General features: G+C 39.8%; 1 protein-coding gene across 1 annotated transcript in view; it reads left to right on the top strand.

Annotated features, from left to right (window-relative positions):
• LOC146567607 (uncharacterized) overlaps nucleotides 1-18,263 on the top strand; it is a 21,067-nt gene continuing 2,804 nt past the window's right edge. Inside the window, exons 1-3 of the mRNA XM_085287545.1 lie at nucleotides 1-226; nucleotides 1,865-1,970; nucleotides 3,102-3,698. Of these exons, the coding sequence (XP_085143671.1) occupies nucleotides 1,953-1,970; nucleotides 3,102-3,698 (615 nt within the window). The 5' untranslated portion in view covers nucleotides 1-226; nucleotides 1,865-1,952. The remainder of the gene's footprint in view (nucleotides 227-1,864; nucleotides 1,971-3,101; nucleotides 3,699-18,263) is intronic.

Below are 18,263 nucleotides of genomic sequence, written 5' to 3'. Positions count from 1 at the left end.
ACGAGAGGAGGTGTTTGCACAGAGAGCTGCTTTTTCATTCAAAGAGAATAAAGTAGTACCAACGTTTGGATCGATATCTGCATCGATCTGCCCACCCTTGTCTCCTGGATCGTAGCTGAGATCAGCGTGAACCACGTGGGTCTCTGCTCCCTGATCTGTTTCCTGTGTTTGGAAAGAGTTGCAGCTTCATCGCGGAGTTTCTCTCGGTTTGTGGGCTCATCTAAAGGTAAGCACCGAGCTAACTTTACTGTGAGTTCAGTTCATGTTGAGTTTAGCTCCTGAATGAGGTCTTCTGCTGCTCTCCTCGGTGTCTGTTCTCAGTTTATTGTGAACACGTTGAGAGAAGAGTGAGAGAGTGTTTGGAGAAAAACACCAACTAATCATTAGCTCAGCATGCTGGGAGAAGTTGGAGCAGAAAAGTATTTTCATTGTCCCTGCAGCTGTTTTTCTGCCTGCACCAAACCTCTACAGCCTCATTTCTATTTGAAGTGATAACAGGAAATGGATGAGAGCGATCTGCTGCAGTATCAGGGTCACAATAAACTTTATTGTCCAGCTGCTGTGGATGAACACATGAGAGGAAGTGAACTCCTACAAAGTCTCATTTTAATGAGTCTGGCTGCTGTAAAGTGATTCACAGGAAGATGTTAACAAAAACTAATGAAACAGAGATGAAAGTAAACAGTGTTCATATTTGAAAGCACAGAGAATAAAAATATATTGTGGTGGTTAATGTGCAGCTCTTGGTGATTTGGGAGAATCATGTTTTTAATCACGTTGTGGATTGAATTTTTATTTTATCTACAGAAGTTTTTCCCACTTGTGATCGTCCAGATTGATTTGTTGGGTTGACTTGAATCATGTGAAGGTTTAAAGCTGCACTTCCCCCAAAAAGAATAAAGTATAATCATGAAGAATGTAAAAATGTCTTCCTGTGTCAAACACAGCTGCAGTCAAAGCAGGAAGGAAAGCACTGAAACCACTGATCAAAGCTCATTAATCAAAGACCGCTGATCAATGGCCATGAGTACCATTCAGAGAGTTGGGGAGTCGCTGCAATCACAGCATTTGATCAGTGAGCTTTGATCAGTGGTTGTTGTTCAATGTTCATGAGAATTTGCATATTAATGCTCAATAACTGACCTCCCAGCCCATTGTTCCTTCAGTGGTGCTCGTTTCAGTCATTATGCAAATGTACTGTTGAAGATTGAGGAAACCTGCAGTCGGCTGAGACTGAAGAAGTCACTTGGATGAGTGACGAAATGTTTCTCCCACAAAAAGCTACGTCCAGATGAACAGAATCAAAGTTTGGGGAATGGTGGAGGTGGTGGGACTGGGGGGCTGAAGGAGTTGAAAGTGTGGGGTGGGGGAGTAACAGGTCTGTCCCTGTTTGTGGAAACCACAGGAGGAGCTGTTCAGGCTGTTGCTGGGTGTGAATTGTTGATGGAGTCTTTAAACTTGTAGTTGCTGTTTTCCAGACTGAAGCAGAGTCGTTAGCTGAAAACTGGTTTTAGAGGTTCATTCAGGACACCTTCTCAGGCTCTTACAGCCTTACCTGTATCATAACAAAGTGTATAAACCCCAATCCACCTTTAACATGGTCCTTCTCCCAAACCTTCAAATAGGACTTTCTGGCCCTGTCATAGTAAAGGGCTGCTTAGAATATTAGAGCCAATGTCACAAAGTTCCTCCTGAAGTATAAGTGAGTGAGAGAGTTTCCTCACTTTGCAGCACAACACGTCTCACAAGATTTCTACAAGCAGTCAGAGTGAAATTTGTACTTTGTGTTGTCAGATGAACATATGAGACACTTTGACTCTTCAGTGCAGTGTGGAGCCTAACAAAGATCTGTTTTGTGTCCCAGCTGATCAGCAGGAGGAGAAGAGTCTGACGGAGCAGCAGAGGAACATTTTCAGCCATCTGGACTCAGCTGAATCACTACAGAGGAAACAATGAGCTCAACACAGGAGGTGAGGAAAATATCACAGTTTCACCAAATAATCAGTCACGTCTAAAACTCTCATCCTCCCAACCTGTTATATGACTGTGTTGCATTTTATTATGTATTTTTAAATGGTGTTTACAAACATTAAGAAGTCACAAGCAATTGATATTCGTTATTATTAGTAGTAGTATTAATCACATTTTCAATTCAGTGTTATTTATACAGCACCAAATCAAAACAACAGTCGTCCTCAAGGTGCTTTTTATTGTAATGTGGATCCTACATTAATACATACAGAGAAAACCCAACAATCATATGACCCTCTTTGAGCAAGCACTTTGGCGACAGTGGGAAGGAAAAACTCCCTTTTAACAGGAAGAAACCTCCAGCAGAATGAGGCTCACAGAGGGGCGGGGCCATCTGCAGAGAGTGGTTGGGGCGAAAAAAGGAAGACAGGATAAAATACATGTTGTGGAAGTACATTATTATTATTTTTAATATTTTTAGTAGTAATACTACTACTAAAAATATTATTGCTATCATTGCTGTATAAATAGACTTAATATTGGTTCATCAGTGCAAAAACACGTTCAAAGCACCACAACGGTAGCCCGATATCAGGCAGTAAACACATTAAGTGTGTATATTTTCCCTCTTTTGAGTTTTTTTGCTCATAGAAATTGAAATGCTATTAATATAGATTGAAAATGAATGACATTTAATCGCCTTTAATCAAAAATTCATCCAATGTTTTCTACAGTGAAATGTTTGAACAGTCATGAATTATTTTTGAGTCGTTGCACCGCTATAAAAATATCTAATAGGAAACAGCAACGTGAAATATAAAAAAAAGTACAGACCTGGTAAACATTTATTACTTTTCTGAGTGTGTTAGCATGCTAGTCTTAATGTTTGTGTACAGCAGGAGGGATGGGCATGATTTTAGTGTTTGAACAGTCATGAATTATTTTTAACACCAGGTTGGATGTAATGTGTTAGAACTACCAGCAGGTGGGGATAAGAGACCTTTGAGGTGTTTGGTGCCACACTCCACCTTCAAGTTTAAAACTAGTGTTAATGGAGGGAGTTTGAAGGTTGAGTTTGTTCCACGACTGCATTTCACTCACTGCCTCTGTTTGTATCTCTGTCACTGCAGGACCAACATGGAGCGAGAAGTCAGCGCTCTCAGGAGGCCGACAAACCTCACAGAAGAAAGGGAGAGAAAAAACACACCTGTGACGAGTGTGGGATGGAGTTTACTGAGAAGTCTACACTAAAACGTCATCAGGTCATCCACACTCGAGAGAAACCGTTCAGCTGTGACTTGTGTGGAAATACTTTTTCCTGGAAGCGTTCCCTAAAACAACACCAACTCATCCACAGTGGAGTTAAAGCGTACAGCTGTGATCAGTGTGGCAGAGCTTTTACTCAAAGTGGCCACTTACAGAATCATCTAGTTACCCACTCTGGAATTAAGGCATACCGCTGTGAGATTTGTGGAAAAACCTTCAGCCAGAGAGGGAACCGAAATATACACCTACGCATTCACACTGGACATGATGTGTACTGCTGTGATCAGTGTGGCAGACAGTGTACAACCAACAGGCAGTTAAAACGACACATGTTTACCCACACTGAGGAGAGACCTTATAAATGTGACCTGTGTGAGAAGACTTTTAAATCTTCACATCACCTGAAACAACACCAACAGATCCACACCAGAAAGAGACTCTACAAGTGCAGTTACTGTGAGGTATGTATTTATATTTTTATCTGTGTTAACTGAAACAGTAAAATGTAATTGGACGTCTGCAGAGATGCTCTGTAGTTCAGGCGACCTTCAGGATAAAAATGTTGAAGGACTGACTTAAACTGTCTTTGTGTCTTTGTTTAGAAGCATAGCGACACAGATGGATCCAGTTCTCAACCCTGTCATCACTGTGGTGGTGGGAAAGACTTTCGTTGTGACCTCTGTGGAAAAACTTTCAATTGACAAGGCTCCCTAAAAAGACATCAACGTAGACACAGTGGAGACAAACTGAAATACTGCAAAGAATGTGGGAGAAGCTTCACCACACCAACTGACTTAAAACAACATGAACTTATTCACATTGGGGTTAAAAAGCACCTCTGTGAACAGTGTGGGTCATCCTTCACCTCTAAAGGTGGGCTGAAATTACACAAACGAGTCCACACAGGAGAGAAACCATACAAGTGCAGACACTGTGAAAAAAGCTTCTCACATTCAAGTCATCGTAACCTTCATGAACGTGCGCACATGGAAGGAAACTACAGCTGTGACCACTGTGACAAGAGCTTCAGGAATCTCAGTTCATACTCCAAACACAAACGATCCCACGTTACTAATAAACTGTTTCACTGTTACCAATGTGCCCAAACATTCACCTCATTGTCTGCTCTGTGCAAACATCAGCGTGATCACTCAGGGCTGAAATCACTCCCATCACTGGATCACAGTGAACCTGAAGAGACAGAAAGTTCCTCTGGTTTCAGTGTCAGACTTAAAACCCTTGAGATCAGGCTCCACAGAGTTCAGATCGAATCTCCTGTAAAGATCTGATGAAAATGTTCCACTGGATGGATGGATGTATAATCTCTTTTTCTGAAGGTTGCTCTCTTCCTGTTTCTGCCAGTGCTGACTGCACAGATGTAATATAGATCCATGTCACTGTTTGGAAGTTTCAGAGAACTGCTGATGCTGTAAAGCTGCTGCTCAGTCTGGTGGGTTGTTGTGTTGTTGTTGGTGATGCTGGATGAAGGGCTGGTGGACCAGGTGAGCTCAGGTTGAGGGTAGATCCCGTCTTAGCTGCAGGTGATCCTTTGTCCTACTTGTTGGAGATTAACTTTACGGACTGGAGCTGAAAAAATACATATTTCTAAAGAAGTCAGAAAGAGATTTTGTTGTCACAATTTTCCTTTTCTGTTCATTTCATGTTAACATGATTTAATTTATTGAAAAACATGTAAACACGGTGAATGGACTGCTGAGGACTGGGGCAAAGTCATATTCTCAGATGAAGCATCTTTCCGATTGTTTTGGGGCATCTGGGAAAAAGACTTTTGCAGAGAAGAAAGGGTGAGCGCTACCATCAGTCCTGTGTCATGCCAACAGTAAAGCATCCTGAGACCATTCATGTGTGGGGTTGCTTCTCATCCAAGGGAGTCGGCTCACAATTTTGCCCCAAAACACAGCCATGAATAAAGAATGGTACCAAAACACCCTGCAACAGAGCTACAGATTAAAAATGCCCAAGGCGAAGCACTCAAAGGTCTGGCTGTACTTCACAGCAAAAGATGCAAACTCAGCAGTCTGCAACAAGTGCTTTAAGGTGATACTGTGCAAAGGAGGTAACACCTTGAATCTGATGAAGCACCTGGTGATGTATAGCGTTTTTGTAAAAGCTAGAAAATGCACCGTATTTGATAGCTTGCTGCAAGACCTCACACCGAGCACATCTACTGCAGATGTGGTGCCTGTTATCGGACCCGGAGTTAGCAATATCCCCCAAGAACCCACCCGAAGAGTGGAGTCCTGGCCTCTAGCCCTGCCAGTGTAGCACCGGTTCCAACCAAAGGAGGTATGTTGTATCAACAGAAAAGGCTAACTTGGTTATCATTTTGCAGAAAAAAAGAGACTGCTAAAAATAAAAACACAAGAGGTTTTTGTACAAAGTTTGTGTTTTCCATTCTTTAACCTCCGGTTCGAGCACCGTTTCAGCACCGGCACGTTTTCAAAATATCCAGTTTGACACCGGTATCGGATAAAACTTAAAGGATTCCCATCCCTATTTGTTACCATGTTTCCATTGTGTAGTGTAGTCGATAGGTTTGTTTTCTTTGTCAGAACAATGAGGCCACTGCAACTGTATGACATATATACCTGTATACACTTGACTTATACTGACATGTATACACTATACATACACTGGAGTGGTTATATAATGGAATCACTGTGATAAGCATCTAACCTACATGTTTAAAATCACAAGACCCGCATATTTAGGTCAAATATTATCTACAATTATATTAATGAAGTTTTTGCCACCTGGGATTGTTTTTTCTCGCCTCAGCTGCCAGAAGGCAAGAAGAACTGTATTTTCTTCCTGTTGTTATAATTCTGTGTATTAAACTCTGTTCCAAGAATTTTAATCTTTTCCAGAGGATCTTTTTGAGTGCCTTGATTTTGCCGAATCTAAAACAACTGGTTCTCCACATCGTTGGCGGAATAAGTGCGACCTGTGGGAGGTACCTATTTCAATAGGGTGGAGCCGTAGGCACATTCAGTTAACAAGGGTTTCATGTTAAATCAAAATAGAATCAAACACGTAACAGTAGCACCTAAAACAATTTAAAAACTTGATTTTATTAAATACGGTGTCACAGTCCTGGATCGTATGACACAGCGCTCTGTGTTTTCTTTTGTTTATAGTTTGTCCTTTTGGCATTAGATCCTAGGTTCCTTAAATGTGAGTGAAGCAGAAAATAAATAAAACCAAAGACTAGCGGTCCTGTTGCTCTATTTTCACCTGTAAAGCAGGAGTTGGGTAGGCGGAGGTGTGCTCTGGTGCAGGAGAGCCGCAGTGGTCAGTGAAAGAATCCGCGAGTTTCTCTGTGAATTTCCAATAACGTCGTAGCGCACACGGTGCTTGCTTGGAAGTTTAGGGTTTTTTTTTCCCGCTGTAAAAATAAGTTTTCTTCCCACGCTCAGCGGACACAAATGTTTTTGTCACTTTTTATGGAATCAAACTCAAAGTAAAGTCAGTACTTCCATGCTTTAAACGCTGCATGCTCATACTCTCTCAGCACTCGATATATGATCCATTGTTGATCTGCAGACAGCTGTTGTCACGAACGTCGCACTTGCTTACGTCACTGTCATGAGACATTCTAGCAAAATAAAAAACACGGTTTTAGTAACGCAGTGTTCCTACGGGAAAGTAACGGAAATCTAATTACCGTTTTTGCAATAGTAATCCCTTACTTTACTTGTTACTTGAAAAAAGTAATCGGATTACGCGTTACTGCCTATCTCTAATTGTAAGTGGGAGACAGGATGAAAACAGGACATCCCCTACACTGAACGACTGACCGCAGCAGGAATATTCCTCCCACATGGCTTCATAAGTATTGCTCAGTTACCTGTTTACAAGTTGGCGACACCCCTTAAGAAATATCAGCAAACAGTGGCCGAGTCCACCACACGTTTCTTCACAGGAACAAAACAAACAAACCTCCACCAAATTAACAAAATGTAAGTGGATCACTTTCAGTGACCTACCGCTCCAGTAGATAGTTTGCTGAGATTTTGTTGTCACAACTCCTTTCTGTTTATTTCATGTAAACATGATTTATTTAACAGAAATCCTGTAATTCTTGAATCTTATGGAACGCCAGGACTGCCATAACGAATTTATTAAATACACCCTTAAATAATTAATTAAATGTGGCAATAATTAATTACATAAATATTTATGACACATTAATTAATTATTGATACTGTTCTGTTATTCCTAAAAGTTGTAAAATGTATCACTTAAATATCATTCTCAATCAGTTGTTATTCGTTATGTGTTTACAACATCCTCTGTGGTTGCTCCAAGTAATGCACTTTAGAAACGCCTTTATTTTGAAAAAAAAAAACTTTATTGAAAAGGAAGTCCCCTCAGTCAAGCAAAGCAAGTGAGCAATAGGCTGTATCCCAATTCAGGGTCTGCAGCCTTAAAGTATGCAGCCTCAACGATCCTCAAGGGCCGCGTACTCAAAGACCAAGGCCGAAAGTGTGAGGCTTGTTAAATGGGACGGTCTAGCCTCCGTTGCGCTGATACTGTTGTTTAATAATAAAGTTTAAAAAAAAAAGCCTCCGTTGCGCTGCCCAGGTTGCCTAGCAACCATGATACTAACCACTGGAATCGTGTCCTACAGCTTTGTTTGACAGAAATGAAGGAGAAAATCTTTTGTTTGTTTGTTTCTACATGAGCTTTGATCATTCTCTGTAAGATTAAGCTCAGCTATTGAACGGCGTATATTTTAAAGTAAAGGCTTTAAAACCAAGTTAGTACAAACGTCACTAATGTCACATAACTTTGCCGACATGTGGCCAACAGTAATGTTTAATGTTCTTCGTTATTAAACATTTGCACATAAATAAGTGACATAATATTCAGTACTTAAAGTGTACTCTTTGGCCGCCCCTCATCCGCCGTTTTTTTCTGCAAATTTATCCACACCCATCGCCGCGCTATGCATTCTGGGATATGTTGGGCCACAAAGTCTACACTGCCACAGCCTTAAAATTCAGGGAAATGAAGGACGCATTTCAGGGCCGCATTTCGAGCAGCCTTTGAATTGGGACAGCCTTCGGCGCGCCGCTGTGACGTAATCGGCCTTGAAATGCGGCCTTTAAGGCTGCAGACCCTGAATTGGGATACAGCCATAGTGATAGTAAATTCGATTCCTTTTTACTGAATCGAGTTTTAATGAGTCACTCACCAAAGTGAATCGGTTTCTTTGAGTCGTTTGATTCACTGAGTCAGTTGACCATAGAGTGGAAAAATGTACATTTTCACTCAAACACTTAATTTGTTTCTCTTTTCATGTATATCCTACTGCTAAGATGCGTGATTCTAAAAGAAAACAACTATTTTATGGAGCAAAAAAATTTCTAAAGGGAATATTTATTTCGTTTATTTTTATTTTATTAGTATTTTCCTTAAATGTCTCAAATATATATATATATATATATATATATATATATATATATATATATATATATATATATATATATATATATATATAGCATACATGGAACGCCATAACCAAGTGGCCGGCATAGTGTACAGGAACATCTGTGCCGAGTATAACCTGGAAGTCCCGAGGTCAAAATGGGAGATGCCCCCAAGGGTGGTGGAGAATGACCGAGCTAAGATCCTGTGGGACTTCCAGATACAGACGGACAAAATGGTGGTGGCTAACCAACCGGACATAGTGGTGGTAGACAAACAGAAGTAGACGGCCGTAGTGATCGATGTAGCGGTTCCGAATGACAGCAATATCAGGAAGAAGGAACACGAGAAGCTGGAGAAATACCAAGGGCTCAGAGAAGAGCTCGAGAGGATGTGGAGGGTGAAGGTGACGGTGGTCCCCGTGGTAATCGGAACACTAGGTGCGGTGACTCCCAAGCTAGGTGAGTGGCTCCAGCAGATCCCGGGAACAACATCGGAGATCTCTGTCCAGAAGAGCGCAGTCCTGGGAACAGCTAAAATACTGCGCAGGACCCTCAAGCTCCCAGGCCTCTGGTAGAGGACCCGAGCTTGAAGGATAAACCGCCCGCAGGGGCGTGCTGGGTGTTTATATGTGTGTACTTTTTTTTTTTCTAAACGTCCACTGAGCTGTGAGCCAGGGGGCGGTAATGCGCCTTAACATTGGTTGCCAACCAAGAAGAAGAAGCTGTAAACCAGGAGGGAGGAGGTGAGCGAGTCCTGAGTGATTCGCATTATCTATAAGCTGAGGCTGGTGAAAAGGGTCTAATTGCAAGGCTCAAGAAAGTAATTAATTAAGTCTTGACCAGTCTTTAACACCCAAAGAGCCATTTGGACCCGGTTTCCACGCAAAAGAAAACACTGGGATCCGCAAATACTTTTTAACATCTGAAATGAAGATAACACTGTATATATTGTTTTTTACTGTTATGCTTTGTGTGAACAACTTAAGTGTGTTGCTTATGAAATCCATGAAGTGCTACAGAGAAAATTACATTTTATTTCTGTAATTAACACATTTTGAACTCTTAAAGAAATATAACAAAAGGAAAAACCCCCAGCTGAAATAAAATGATCCATGTAGCAAACAAAAACTGTTGTGAGACGCCACCCTTATATCGCCTTTGGGCTTTTGGAGCCTTGACCTGACTTTAAAAGATATTGAAATAAAAAGACTATGTTGCTAAAAAAAAAGAAAAAGAAAAATAGATATTGCCTAAATATGTATTTTACCTGGTTAATGTGTGTGGCGGGGCGTGGTCTGCAGCGCCGCTGCAGGGGAGGCGGACGCACCTGAGCGGCACCCGCAATCCCGCCTCGCGGCCTGTCTGGGCCATCTATGCTGTTGTGTTGGTGTGTGTCAGGCTGTGAGCTAAAAAGCTACAGTCGGCTGTATGCGTACAGCAACCGTGTGTGAAAAGTGGTCAATAAAGACATGCTGAAAAGTATGTTCATGGAAACATCGCCAGCAGTGGTGGAGCGGGGGGGTGGCGGCTTACTGGGCTTAAGCCCGAGTTGTTTTTTCAGAAGCCCGGGGTCTTTTGGAGAGTACTTGTTTCATAGTTAGATGCCTGGCTGGCAACTGTATAAAACAAAAACTACACACAGTATTCGAAGCACATAGTGCACACTGTGGGAATTGCAGGGGAGCTGCTGCCTGTTGGAGAAAACGCGGAGCCAGGTAGACAGAGGAGAGCTTAAGTTTGACCAGGTACCAAAGAAAATCATTCATACTGTACAAATAATGTAAATATGATGGTGTATCACAAAAGATTGATGTCAAACGGATCACTTGACCCATATTACGTTACACAGCAAATCCAGCATGTCCAAATTAACACTGTCGGATTTGATTTCAACACTATTAAAGTGTCTATATGGGTCCACACCAGAGAGTGTTAATTTAACTCTTTTTGGAGAGTTGGTACGTTAACTCTGATTTAGTGTTAAACACCAAATCTGTCTGGAGTTGATAATTTAACACTTGGTGTTAAGAGTTTATATATTAACTCTCAAAGAGTATTTTAGTTTAACTACGTAAGAGTTATCTTCTAATTCATTCTAAAAAGCGGGAATTTTACTGTTCTGAACTTCTAGAAATTTCTTTTGGAAATAAACATTTACTAAAAAGATGCAATGGTTTTTGAAAAACATTTATTCTGAACTGTGCACCACAATTTCAAAACATTTTCTGAAAGATGTAACAGTATACATGTTCTCACTTTCATTAGAATTTTGTTTATCAAAAGGTCTGACATGGTAAATGCAAATAACAGCATTCTCATCACTTATTTCTTCAATACAATATGCATGTCCTTCATTCATCCCTTTGTGGAACTTCAGCGTACTTCTGCTCTCCCCCATATTCCATCTTCACAAGCATATCCTGTGTGGAGATTGAATAAAAATTAGTTGACACTAATTAATGGCACAAATAATCCAGTAAACAATTGCAGCACAGTAAAAAAAAAAAAAGGAATCCTCTTTGAGCCATTACTTGTGTAAAGTATTTTCCCAAAAGACAAGGACACAGGCAACAGGTAATACTGAACTAAATGTAAAACCTCAACCTTTTTCATTTTTACCTAAACCGTGTGCACAAAACTCTGGAGGGATCTAAATGCTACCGTAGAATCGAGTCAGGACGTCTGCTACTGCTGTTTGCTCGTTTTTTTTTTTTATGGGCGATCGTTTTCAGGCTTCAAGTAGCACCATTATACCAACATTTCACATTCTAGACATTGTTTTAGGTGTATTTGACCAAACGTTTGACTGAAAATTCACATGCAAGCTTTTTTCAAGGCTGTGGTATTTGCCCGCAAACAATACCTTTCAGCAAGCTGAAACAGATTATTATGCTATCAGCGAGCAACATGGCTAATGCCTTTCACACAGCTTTGTCTCAACTCCAAAGAGCCACAGAAGTAAAAGCTCATAATAATAATTGAAACAATCTTTGAAAAAATGACTTACCAAGCATGGCAAACAACTCAAATATGTAGAGCAAAATGTTCTGAAACGGCTTCACTTCAGCTTCGATTGGAGCCGTGCTGAGGGCGGAGTCTGTGAATTTACTCTGTTGGTGTCATAGCCCCTCTAGGAGTTCAGAGTTAAGAGGTCAAGAGTTAATGTTTCCATTGTAACACCTCCAGATTTGACAGAGAAACACTCATTTTTAACACTCGATTTTAACTACTATCATTTTACACCTCAGAGTTACATTAAAAGAATGTGACTCTGCTTAGAGTAAAATTAACTCTACTTTTGCAAGGAGACTATTAACACCAAAAAATTTAACACTTTTGAATTTGCTGTGTACTTGTTCTTCAAGTGAATCAACAAACAGCGAAATGAAAAGCAGAACAACAACAATGCTGTTTCTTTAGAGAGTCTCAGCTTACATGTGTGTTTATTTCATATTTTCAGTTGTTTCCCTCCACGGCTAAATAAATCTGTTTCAGTAATGCACTGATATACAAGAATAGACATAAGGAGCTTCTTTCAAAGAAAAAACTCTGGTAGTATTTTATATATTATGCTTTGCATGTTGTTCAGTATATTTCTATGCAAAACAAGAGGAACTTCAATACACAGCAGTATATTCACAGTTGAAACCAGATATTTACATACACTTTATGGAAAACACAAGAACATTTTTTACTGTACAACATCAATTAAGAGTAAACTTGTTTTGTTTTGGATAAATAAATATTGAAATATCTTTTGAATTAGTTAAATGTCAGAATAAAGAGAGACAGAGCTGTTTTTATCACTTTCATCAAATTTAGGAGTACATATACACTAAGTTTATTGTTAATTAATAAGAAAACTCCAGACGATTCCATTCTGAGCTGAAGAAGCTTCTGATAGGTTAGTAGAGTCCATGTGAGTAAACTGGTGGCACAGCTGTGGATGCATATAAGGCAAAACACAGAGCCTGTTTTTGTGACATGGGAAAATCAAGAGATGTCAACCAAAACACCTGGAAAAGAATTGTGGAGCTCCATAAATGTGGCTCAGTTTTGAATACACTTTGGTGCCATTTACAATTAAGAAATACAGATAGTTTCTCTCTTTACTCTCAAAGTTAACAAATATGTTTTTTATATTTATCAATCTAAAAAAAACAAACATTTAGTCTGATTTGATGTTACAATTAAAAAAGTGTTTGTGTTTTGATCTGAAGAGTATGTAAATATCTGATTTCAACTGTATATTTGATGATGTTGGTGTTTGGCTTGATCGTCAGCACAAAGAGGGAGAGAGAGAGGAGCAGAGAGGGCGAGAGAGGAACAGAGAGGGAGAGAGAGAATGAGGACAGAACAGAGATGGAACAAGAGCAGGTGAGACACACATGTTAGGCAAATGGTTGTGTTGTAAAGGCTCACCTTTTAGAACATTCACTTCACCAGATGCACCTTGTTTCTTTTCCTCACCTTTGATTGGGTGTGGTGCTTGGCCTTAATTGCACTCACCTGTCACTCGTTATATAAGGACTGCACTCACCTACCCCTCACTCTTTCTTCACTCCCACATGGGGTGGCAGCTGAGGTGAGTTTCTCTTTGAGTCTCCTGAGTTCATGTATCATTTGGAGTTATTTAAATCGTACTTTATGTCTTTTTTAGAGAGAGCAGTCCATGTGTGTCTTTCTTTCCTTTACCTGTTATACAATAAAACGACAAAACCTGCAAATGATTGATGACTGCTTATTCTCATTCTAATCGGATGAGCCCATAATGATGACTACTGAAACCCTGAACCTTCCTTCCTCCAAAACAGTTGTTTACCAAAAGTATCACAGTTTCATAGGTACTCGTGTATCTCGTACCTGTTTCTCTTTAGGTTTGCTATTTTTAAAATTTGACATTTATTAAGTTCTGCAGGCTTGTTTGCACCACAAGGCTAAATAATTGTATAAACTTTTCTCAATCTAAATAGTGGACTTTGGTAGAATTAAAAAATAAGTGTAGTGCAGGTCTATGATGATTTTTTTTTTTTAGTGCTACTATCATCTAGTTCTGATTCTGGTTCTGTCTTGGTTAAGTCCTCAGTAGTCCTGATTTTGAACTGTTGTAGTCCTTTTTTAGTTCTGGATCAGTTCTGGGTCTGGTTGAATTGGGGTTTAGTCCTCGTGTCTTGATGCAGCCCTGATTTTGTTCTGCCTTGCTGCTTAATTAAAAAACTAGTTTAAGGTGTCCTGCACATGTGATATATATTTTTCCCTATATGAAGTCATTCTTTTTTGAACAAAACTTGAAACAGAGCCTATTAATCTTTATGTCATTTCAAAATCCCCCCCCCCCCCCCCCCGAATTAGGGTTAAACCCTGGGTGTATGTAAAGTTTGCCTCCGCCTCTGCTGAGAGATTTGGAGCCAGCGAGGAATAGAGGAGGTTCTGTTGTGTGGGAGTATTTTGAGTTGCTTTTGGTCAATCGGGTGGGTTTTCCAGCTTTGTGTTCTTGTTGTTTGCTTTTGTTTTGTGCGTGTTTATTTTATCTGAAAATGGGAAAAACTTAAAATGTCAAAACTGCTTTTCATAATATAAATATCATGAAATAACTTTAGAAAAACTTCCATTTGAATCTTTACATTTAATGTTATAAAAAACATAAATTTGATTTTTGAATAATCTTAACATGTTAGTCTGCCAAATGTGCAGCATTTTAATTTATTTATTCTCTTTAGCTGATATTTTGAAATGTATAAAGGAAATTATGATGAATCAAGCATTTTTGTTCTTTTAGTTCCAAAGTGGGAGTTTTCTCACTGTAAAGACTCGAGTTCAGTGTTGACTGTGTGCTCTGTTCTTGAAGTCCTGAATGCGCTGGGTTGTGCAGTTTTCCAGCAAAACAAAATTTGTGTTCAAGCATTATTTCCTCATTTCCATCGAGCTCCTCCTCACCTGCTGTGCATCTGTGTTCAGCAGCCTTTCCTCTGTGTTTCTCAGGTTTTGTATTTTAAATAGTACTAGTATTTTAAAAGGTAATAAAATCTTTCATCAGTTTCATAAACTTCAACCCTGTATTTGTGTTATTGTTTTTGAAACTCACCTGTAATGTTTTCTGTCATCACTGTCAGTGCTGTATGTTTAATATCATTGTGGCTTCTGTGAATCTGTTTTACTGTTTCTAAACTTTTATGTTGTCTATTTGCAGCCTTTGGTTAGAGAAGTGCTTTTAGCTGCTTATCGGAGGAGAATGTACTTCCTGATAATCAGCCCTAGAGGCTGAAGACAGTAATGCATATATCATGTTTTAGATTTTTCGTTTCTGTTTATGTATAACAGTAAAATGTTTAGGAAGTTGTGGGGATAAAAGCAAACACTTCAGTCAACCCAAACTTGGACCCTGAAATGTGTGAAGATCTAAATATTTGTCAAATTCAGATTTATAATATTTGATGTATAACTGTTTTATAGGGAAAAACAAGGTTGAGTATGGAGAGAAATAACAGAGTAACAGAGATTAATGAAATATTACAGACATAAAGAATCCAATTTTTAAAATCAGTCACTCCTGTTAAAGATATTATTAGAATATGTTTACAAATCTCTAAATGACATTTACCCAGCAATAACACAACTTGGAAACTCCCATTGTAAATTAGTGCTATATTTAAAAGGAAATACATACATGAATTAATAAATAAAATACAATTTCATAACATTAATATAACCACTAAGAAAACCTAAAATCACCAAAACAACTTCGCCAGTAAAATAAAATACCCTGAAATTGATCAAAAACTGAACTGATGACTTCCTACTTAGATCTCTTCAGTTCAGTGATGGTGGATTATAACCTCCATTCAAATCATTCAAGAAAGGGAAAAGAAGAAACTGTAGAGCATGTTATATTACACTGTGAGAAGGTAACTGATCCAAAACCTCAGTAACATAAAAATGAAACTGGATCTTATTGATTTACTGCAAAAGGGCTCAAGAAGTGAAAGTTATCAGGCCTTATTCCAGTTTTTAAAAGAGTAAAATGGGAGGATTTGAGGGTCGACGTTCCAGTTCACACTCCACACCAGTTGGTGGCGGTAATTCATCATTTGTTGTTTGACAACCGCCAAAAAAACGATGTAAAGGAGGGGGCGGAGCAAAGTGAGGACGCTCCACGAGAGGAGGCGTTGGCACAGCTGTTTTTTCATTCAAAGAGACTAAAGTAGTACCACCGTTTGGATCGATATCTGCATCGATCTGCCCACCCTCGTCTCCTGGATCGTAGCTGAGATCAGCGTGAACCACGTGGGTCTCTGCTCCCTGATCTGTTTCCTGTGTTTGGAAAGAGTTGCAGCTTCATCGCGGAGTTTCTCTCGGTTTGTGGGCTCATCTAAAGGTAAGCACCGAGCTAACTTTACTGTGAGTTCAGTTCATGTTGAGTTTAGCTCCTGAATGAGGTCTTCTGCTGCTCTCCTCGGTGTCTGTTCTCAGTTTATTGTGAACACGTTGAGAGAAGAGTGAGAGAGTGTTTGGAGAAAAACACCAGCTAATCATTAGCTCAGCATGCTGGGAGAAGTTGGAGCAGAAAAGTCTTTTCATTGTCCCTGCAGCTGTTTTTCTGCCTGCACCAAACCTCTACAGCCTCATTTCTATTTGAAGTGATAACAGGAAATGGATGAGAGCGATCTGCTGCAGTATCAGGGTCACAATAAACTTTATTGTCCAGCTGCTGTGGATGAACACATGAGAGGAAGTGAACTCCTACAAAGTCTCATTTTAATGAGTCTGGCTGCTGTAAAGTGATGCACAGGAAGATGTTAACAAAAACTAATGAAACAGAGATGAAAGTAAACAGTGTTCATATTTGAAAGCACAGAGAATAAAATATATTGTGGTGGTTAATGTGCAGCTCCTGGTGATTTGGGAGAATCATGTTTTTAATCACGTTGTGGATTGAATTTTTATTTTATTTTATCTACAGAAGTTTTTCCCACTTGTGATCGTTCAGATTGATTTGTTGGGTTGACTTGAATCATGTGAAGGTTTAAAGCTGCACTTCCCCCAAAAAGAATAAAGTATAATCGTGAAGAATGTAAAAATGTCTTCCTGTGTCAAACACAGCTGCAGTCAAAGCAGGAAGGAAAGCACTTAAACCACTGATCAAAGCTCATTAATCAAAGACCGCTGATCAATGGCCATGAGTACCATTCAGAGAGAGTTGGGGAGTCACTGCAAGTGATCAGAGGTTGTTGATCAATGATCATGAGGATTTGCATATTAATGCTCAATAACTGACCTCCCAGCCCATTGTTCCTTCAGTGGTTCTAGTTTCAGTCATTATGCAAATGCACTGTTGAAGATTGGGGAAACCTGCAGTCAGCTGAAACTGAAGAAGTCACTTGGATGAGTGACGAAACGTTTCTCCCACAAAAAGCTACGTCCAGATGAACAGAATCAAAGTTTGGGGAATGGTGGAGTTTGGAGAGCGGCACCATGGGGGCTGGAGAGACTTGTGAAGTGGTGATCAGGTGTGGGTCTCTGTTATTATGAATGGTTGGGGTGGGGGGTGGAACTGGGGGGCTGAAGGAGTTGAAAGTGTGGGGTGGGGGAGTAACAGGTCTGTCCCTGTTTGTGGAAACCACAGGAGGAGCTGTTCAGGCTGTTGCTGGGTGTGAATTGTTGATGGAGTCTTTAAACTTGTAGTTGCTGTTTTCCAGACTGAAGCAGAGTCGTTAGCTGAAAACTGGTTTTAGAGCTTCATTCAGGACACCTTCTCAGGCTCTTACAGCCTTACCTGTATCATAACAAAGTGTATAAACCCCAATCCACCTTTAACATGGTCCTTCTCCCAAACCTTCAAATAGGACTTTCTGGCCCTGTCATAGTAAAGGGCTGCTTAGAATATTAGAGCCAATGTCACAAAGTTCCTCCTGAAGTATAAGTGAGTGAGAGAGTTTCCTCACTTTGCAGCACAACACGTCTCACAAGATTTCTACAAGCAATCAGAGTGAAACTTGTACTTTGTGTTGTCAGATGAACATATGAGACACTTTGACTCTTCAGTGCAGTGTGGAGCCTAACAAAGATCTGTTTTGTGTCCCAGCTGATCAGCAGGAGGAGAAGAGTCTGACGGAGCAGCAGAGGAACATTTTCAGCCATCTGGACTCAGCTGAGTCACTACAGAGGAAACAATGAGCTCAACACAGGAGGTGAGGAAAGTATCACAGTTTCACCAAATAATCAGTCACGTCTAAAACTCTCATCCTCCCAACCTGTTATATGACTGTGTTGCATTTTATTATGTATTTTTAAATGGTTTTTACAAACATTAAGAAGTCACAAGCAATTGTTATTCGTTATTATTATTAGTAGTATTAATTACATTTTCAATTCAATTCAGTGTTACTTATACAGCACCAAATCAAAACAACAGTCACCTCAAGGTGCTTTTTATTGTAATGTGGATCCTACAATAATACATACAGAGAAAACCCATCAATCATATGACCCTCTTTGAGTAAGCACGTTGGTGACAGTGGGAAGGAAAAACTCCCTTTTTACAGGAAGAAACCTCCAGCAGAATGAGGCTCACAG

The sequence above is a fragment of the Mchenga conophoros genome, linkage group LG9 (genome assembly GCF_057382185.1).
Source record: "Mchenga conophoros isolate Kocher_MC1m ecotype Shallow Benthic linkage group LG9, M_conophoros_male_GT1.1, whole genome shotgun sequence".
In the NCBI taxonomy this organism is placed as follows: domain Eukaryota; kingdom Metazoa; phylum Chordata; class Actinopteri; order Cichliformes; family Cichlidae; genus Mchenga; species Mchenga conophoros.
This window is presented reverse-complemented; position numbering and strand designations above follow the sequence as displayed.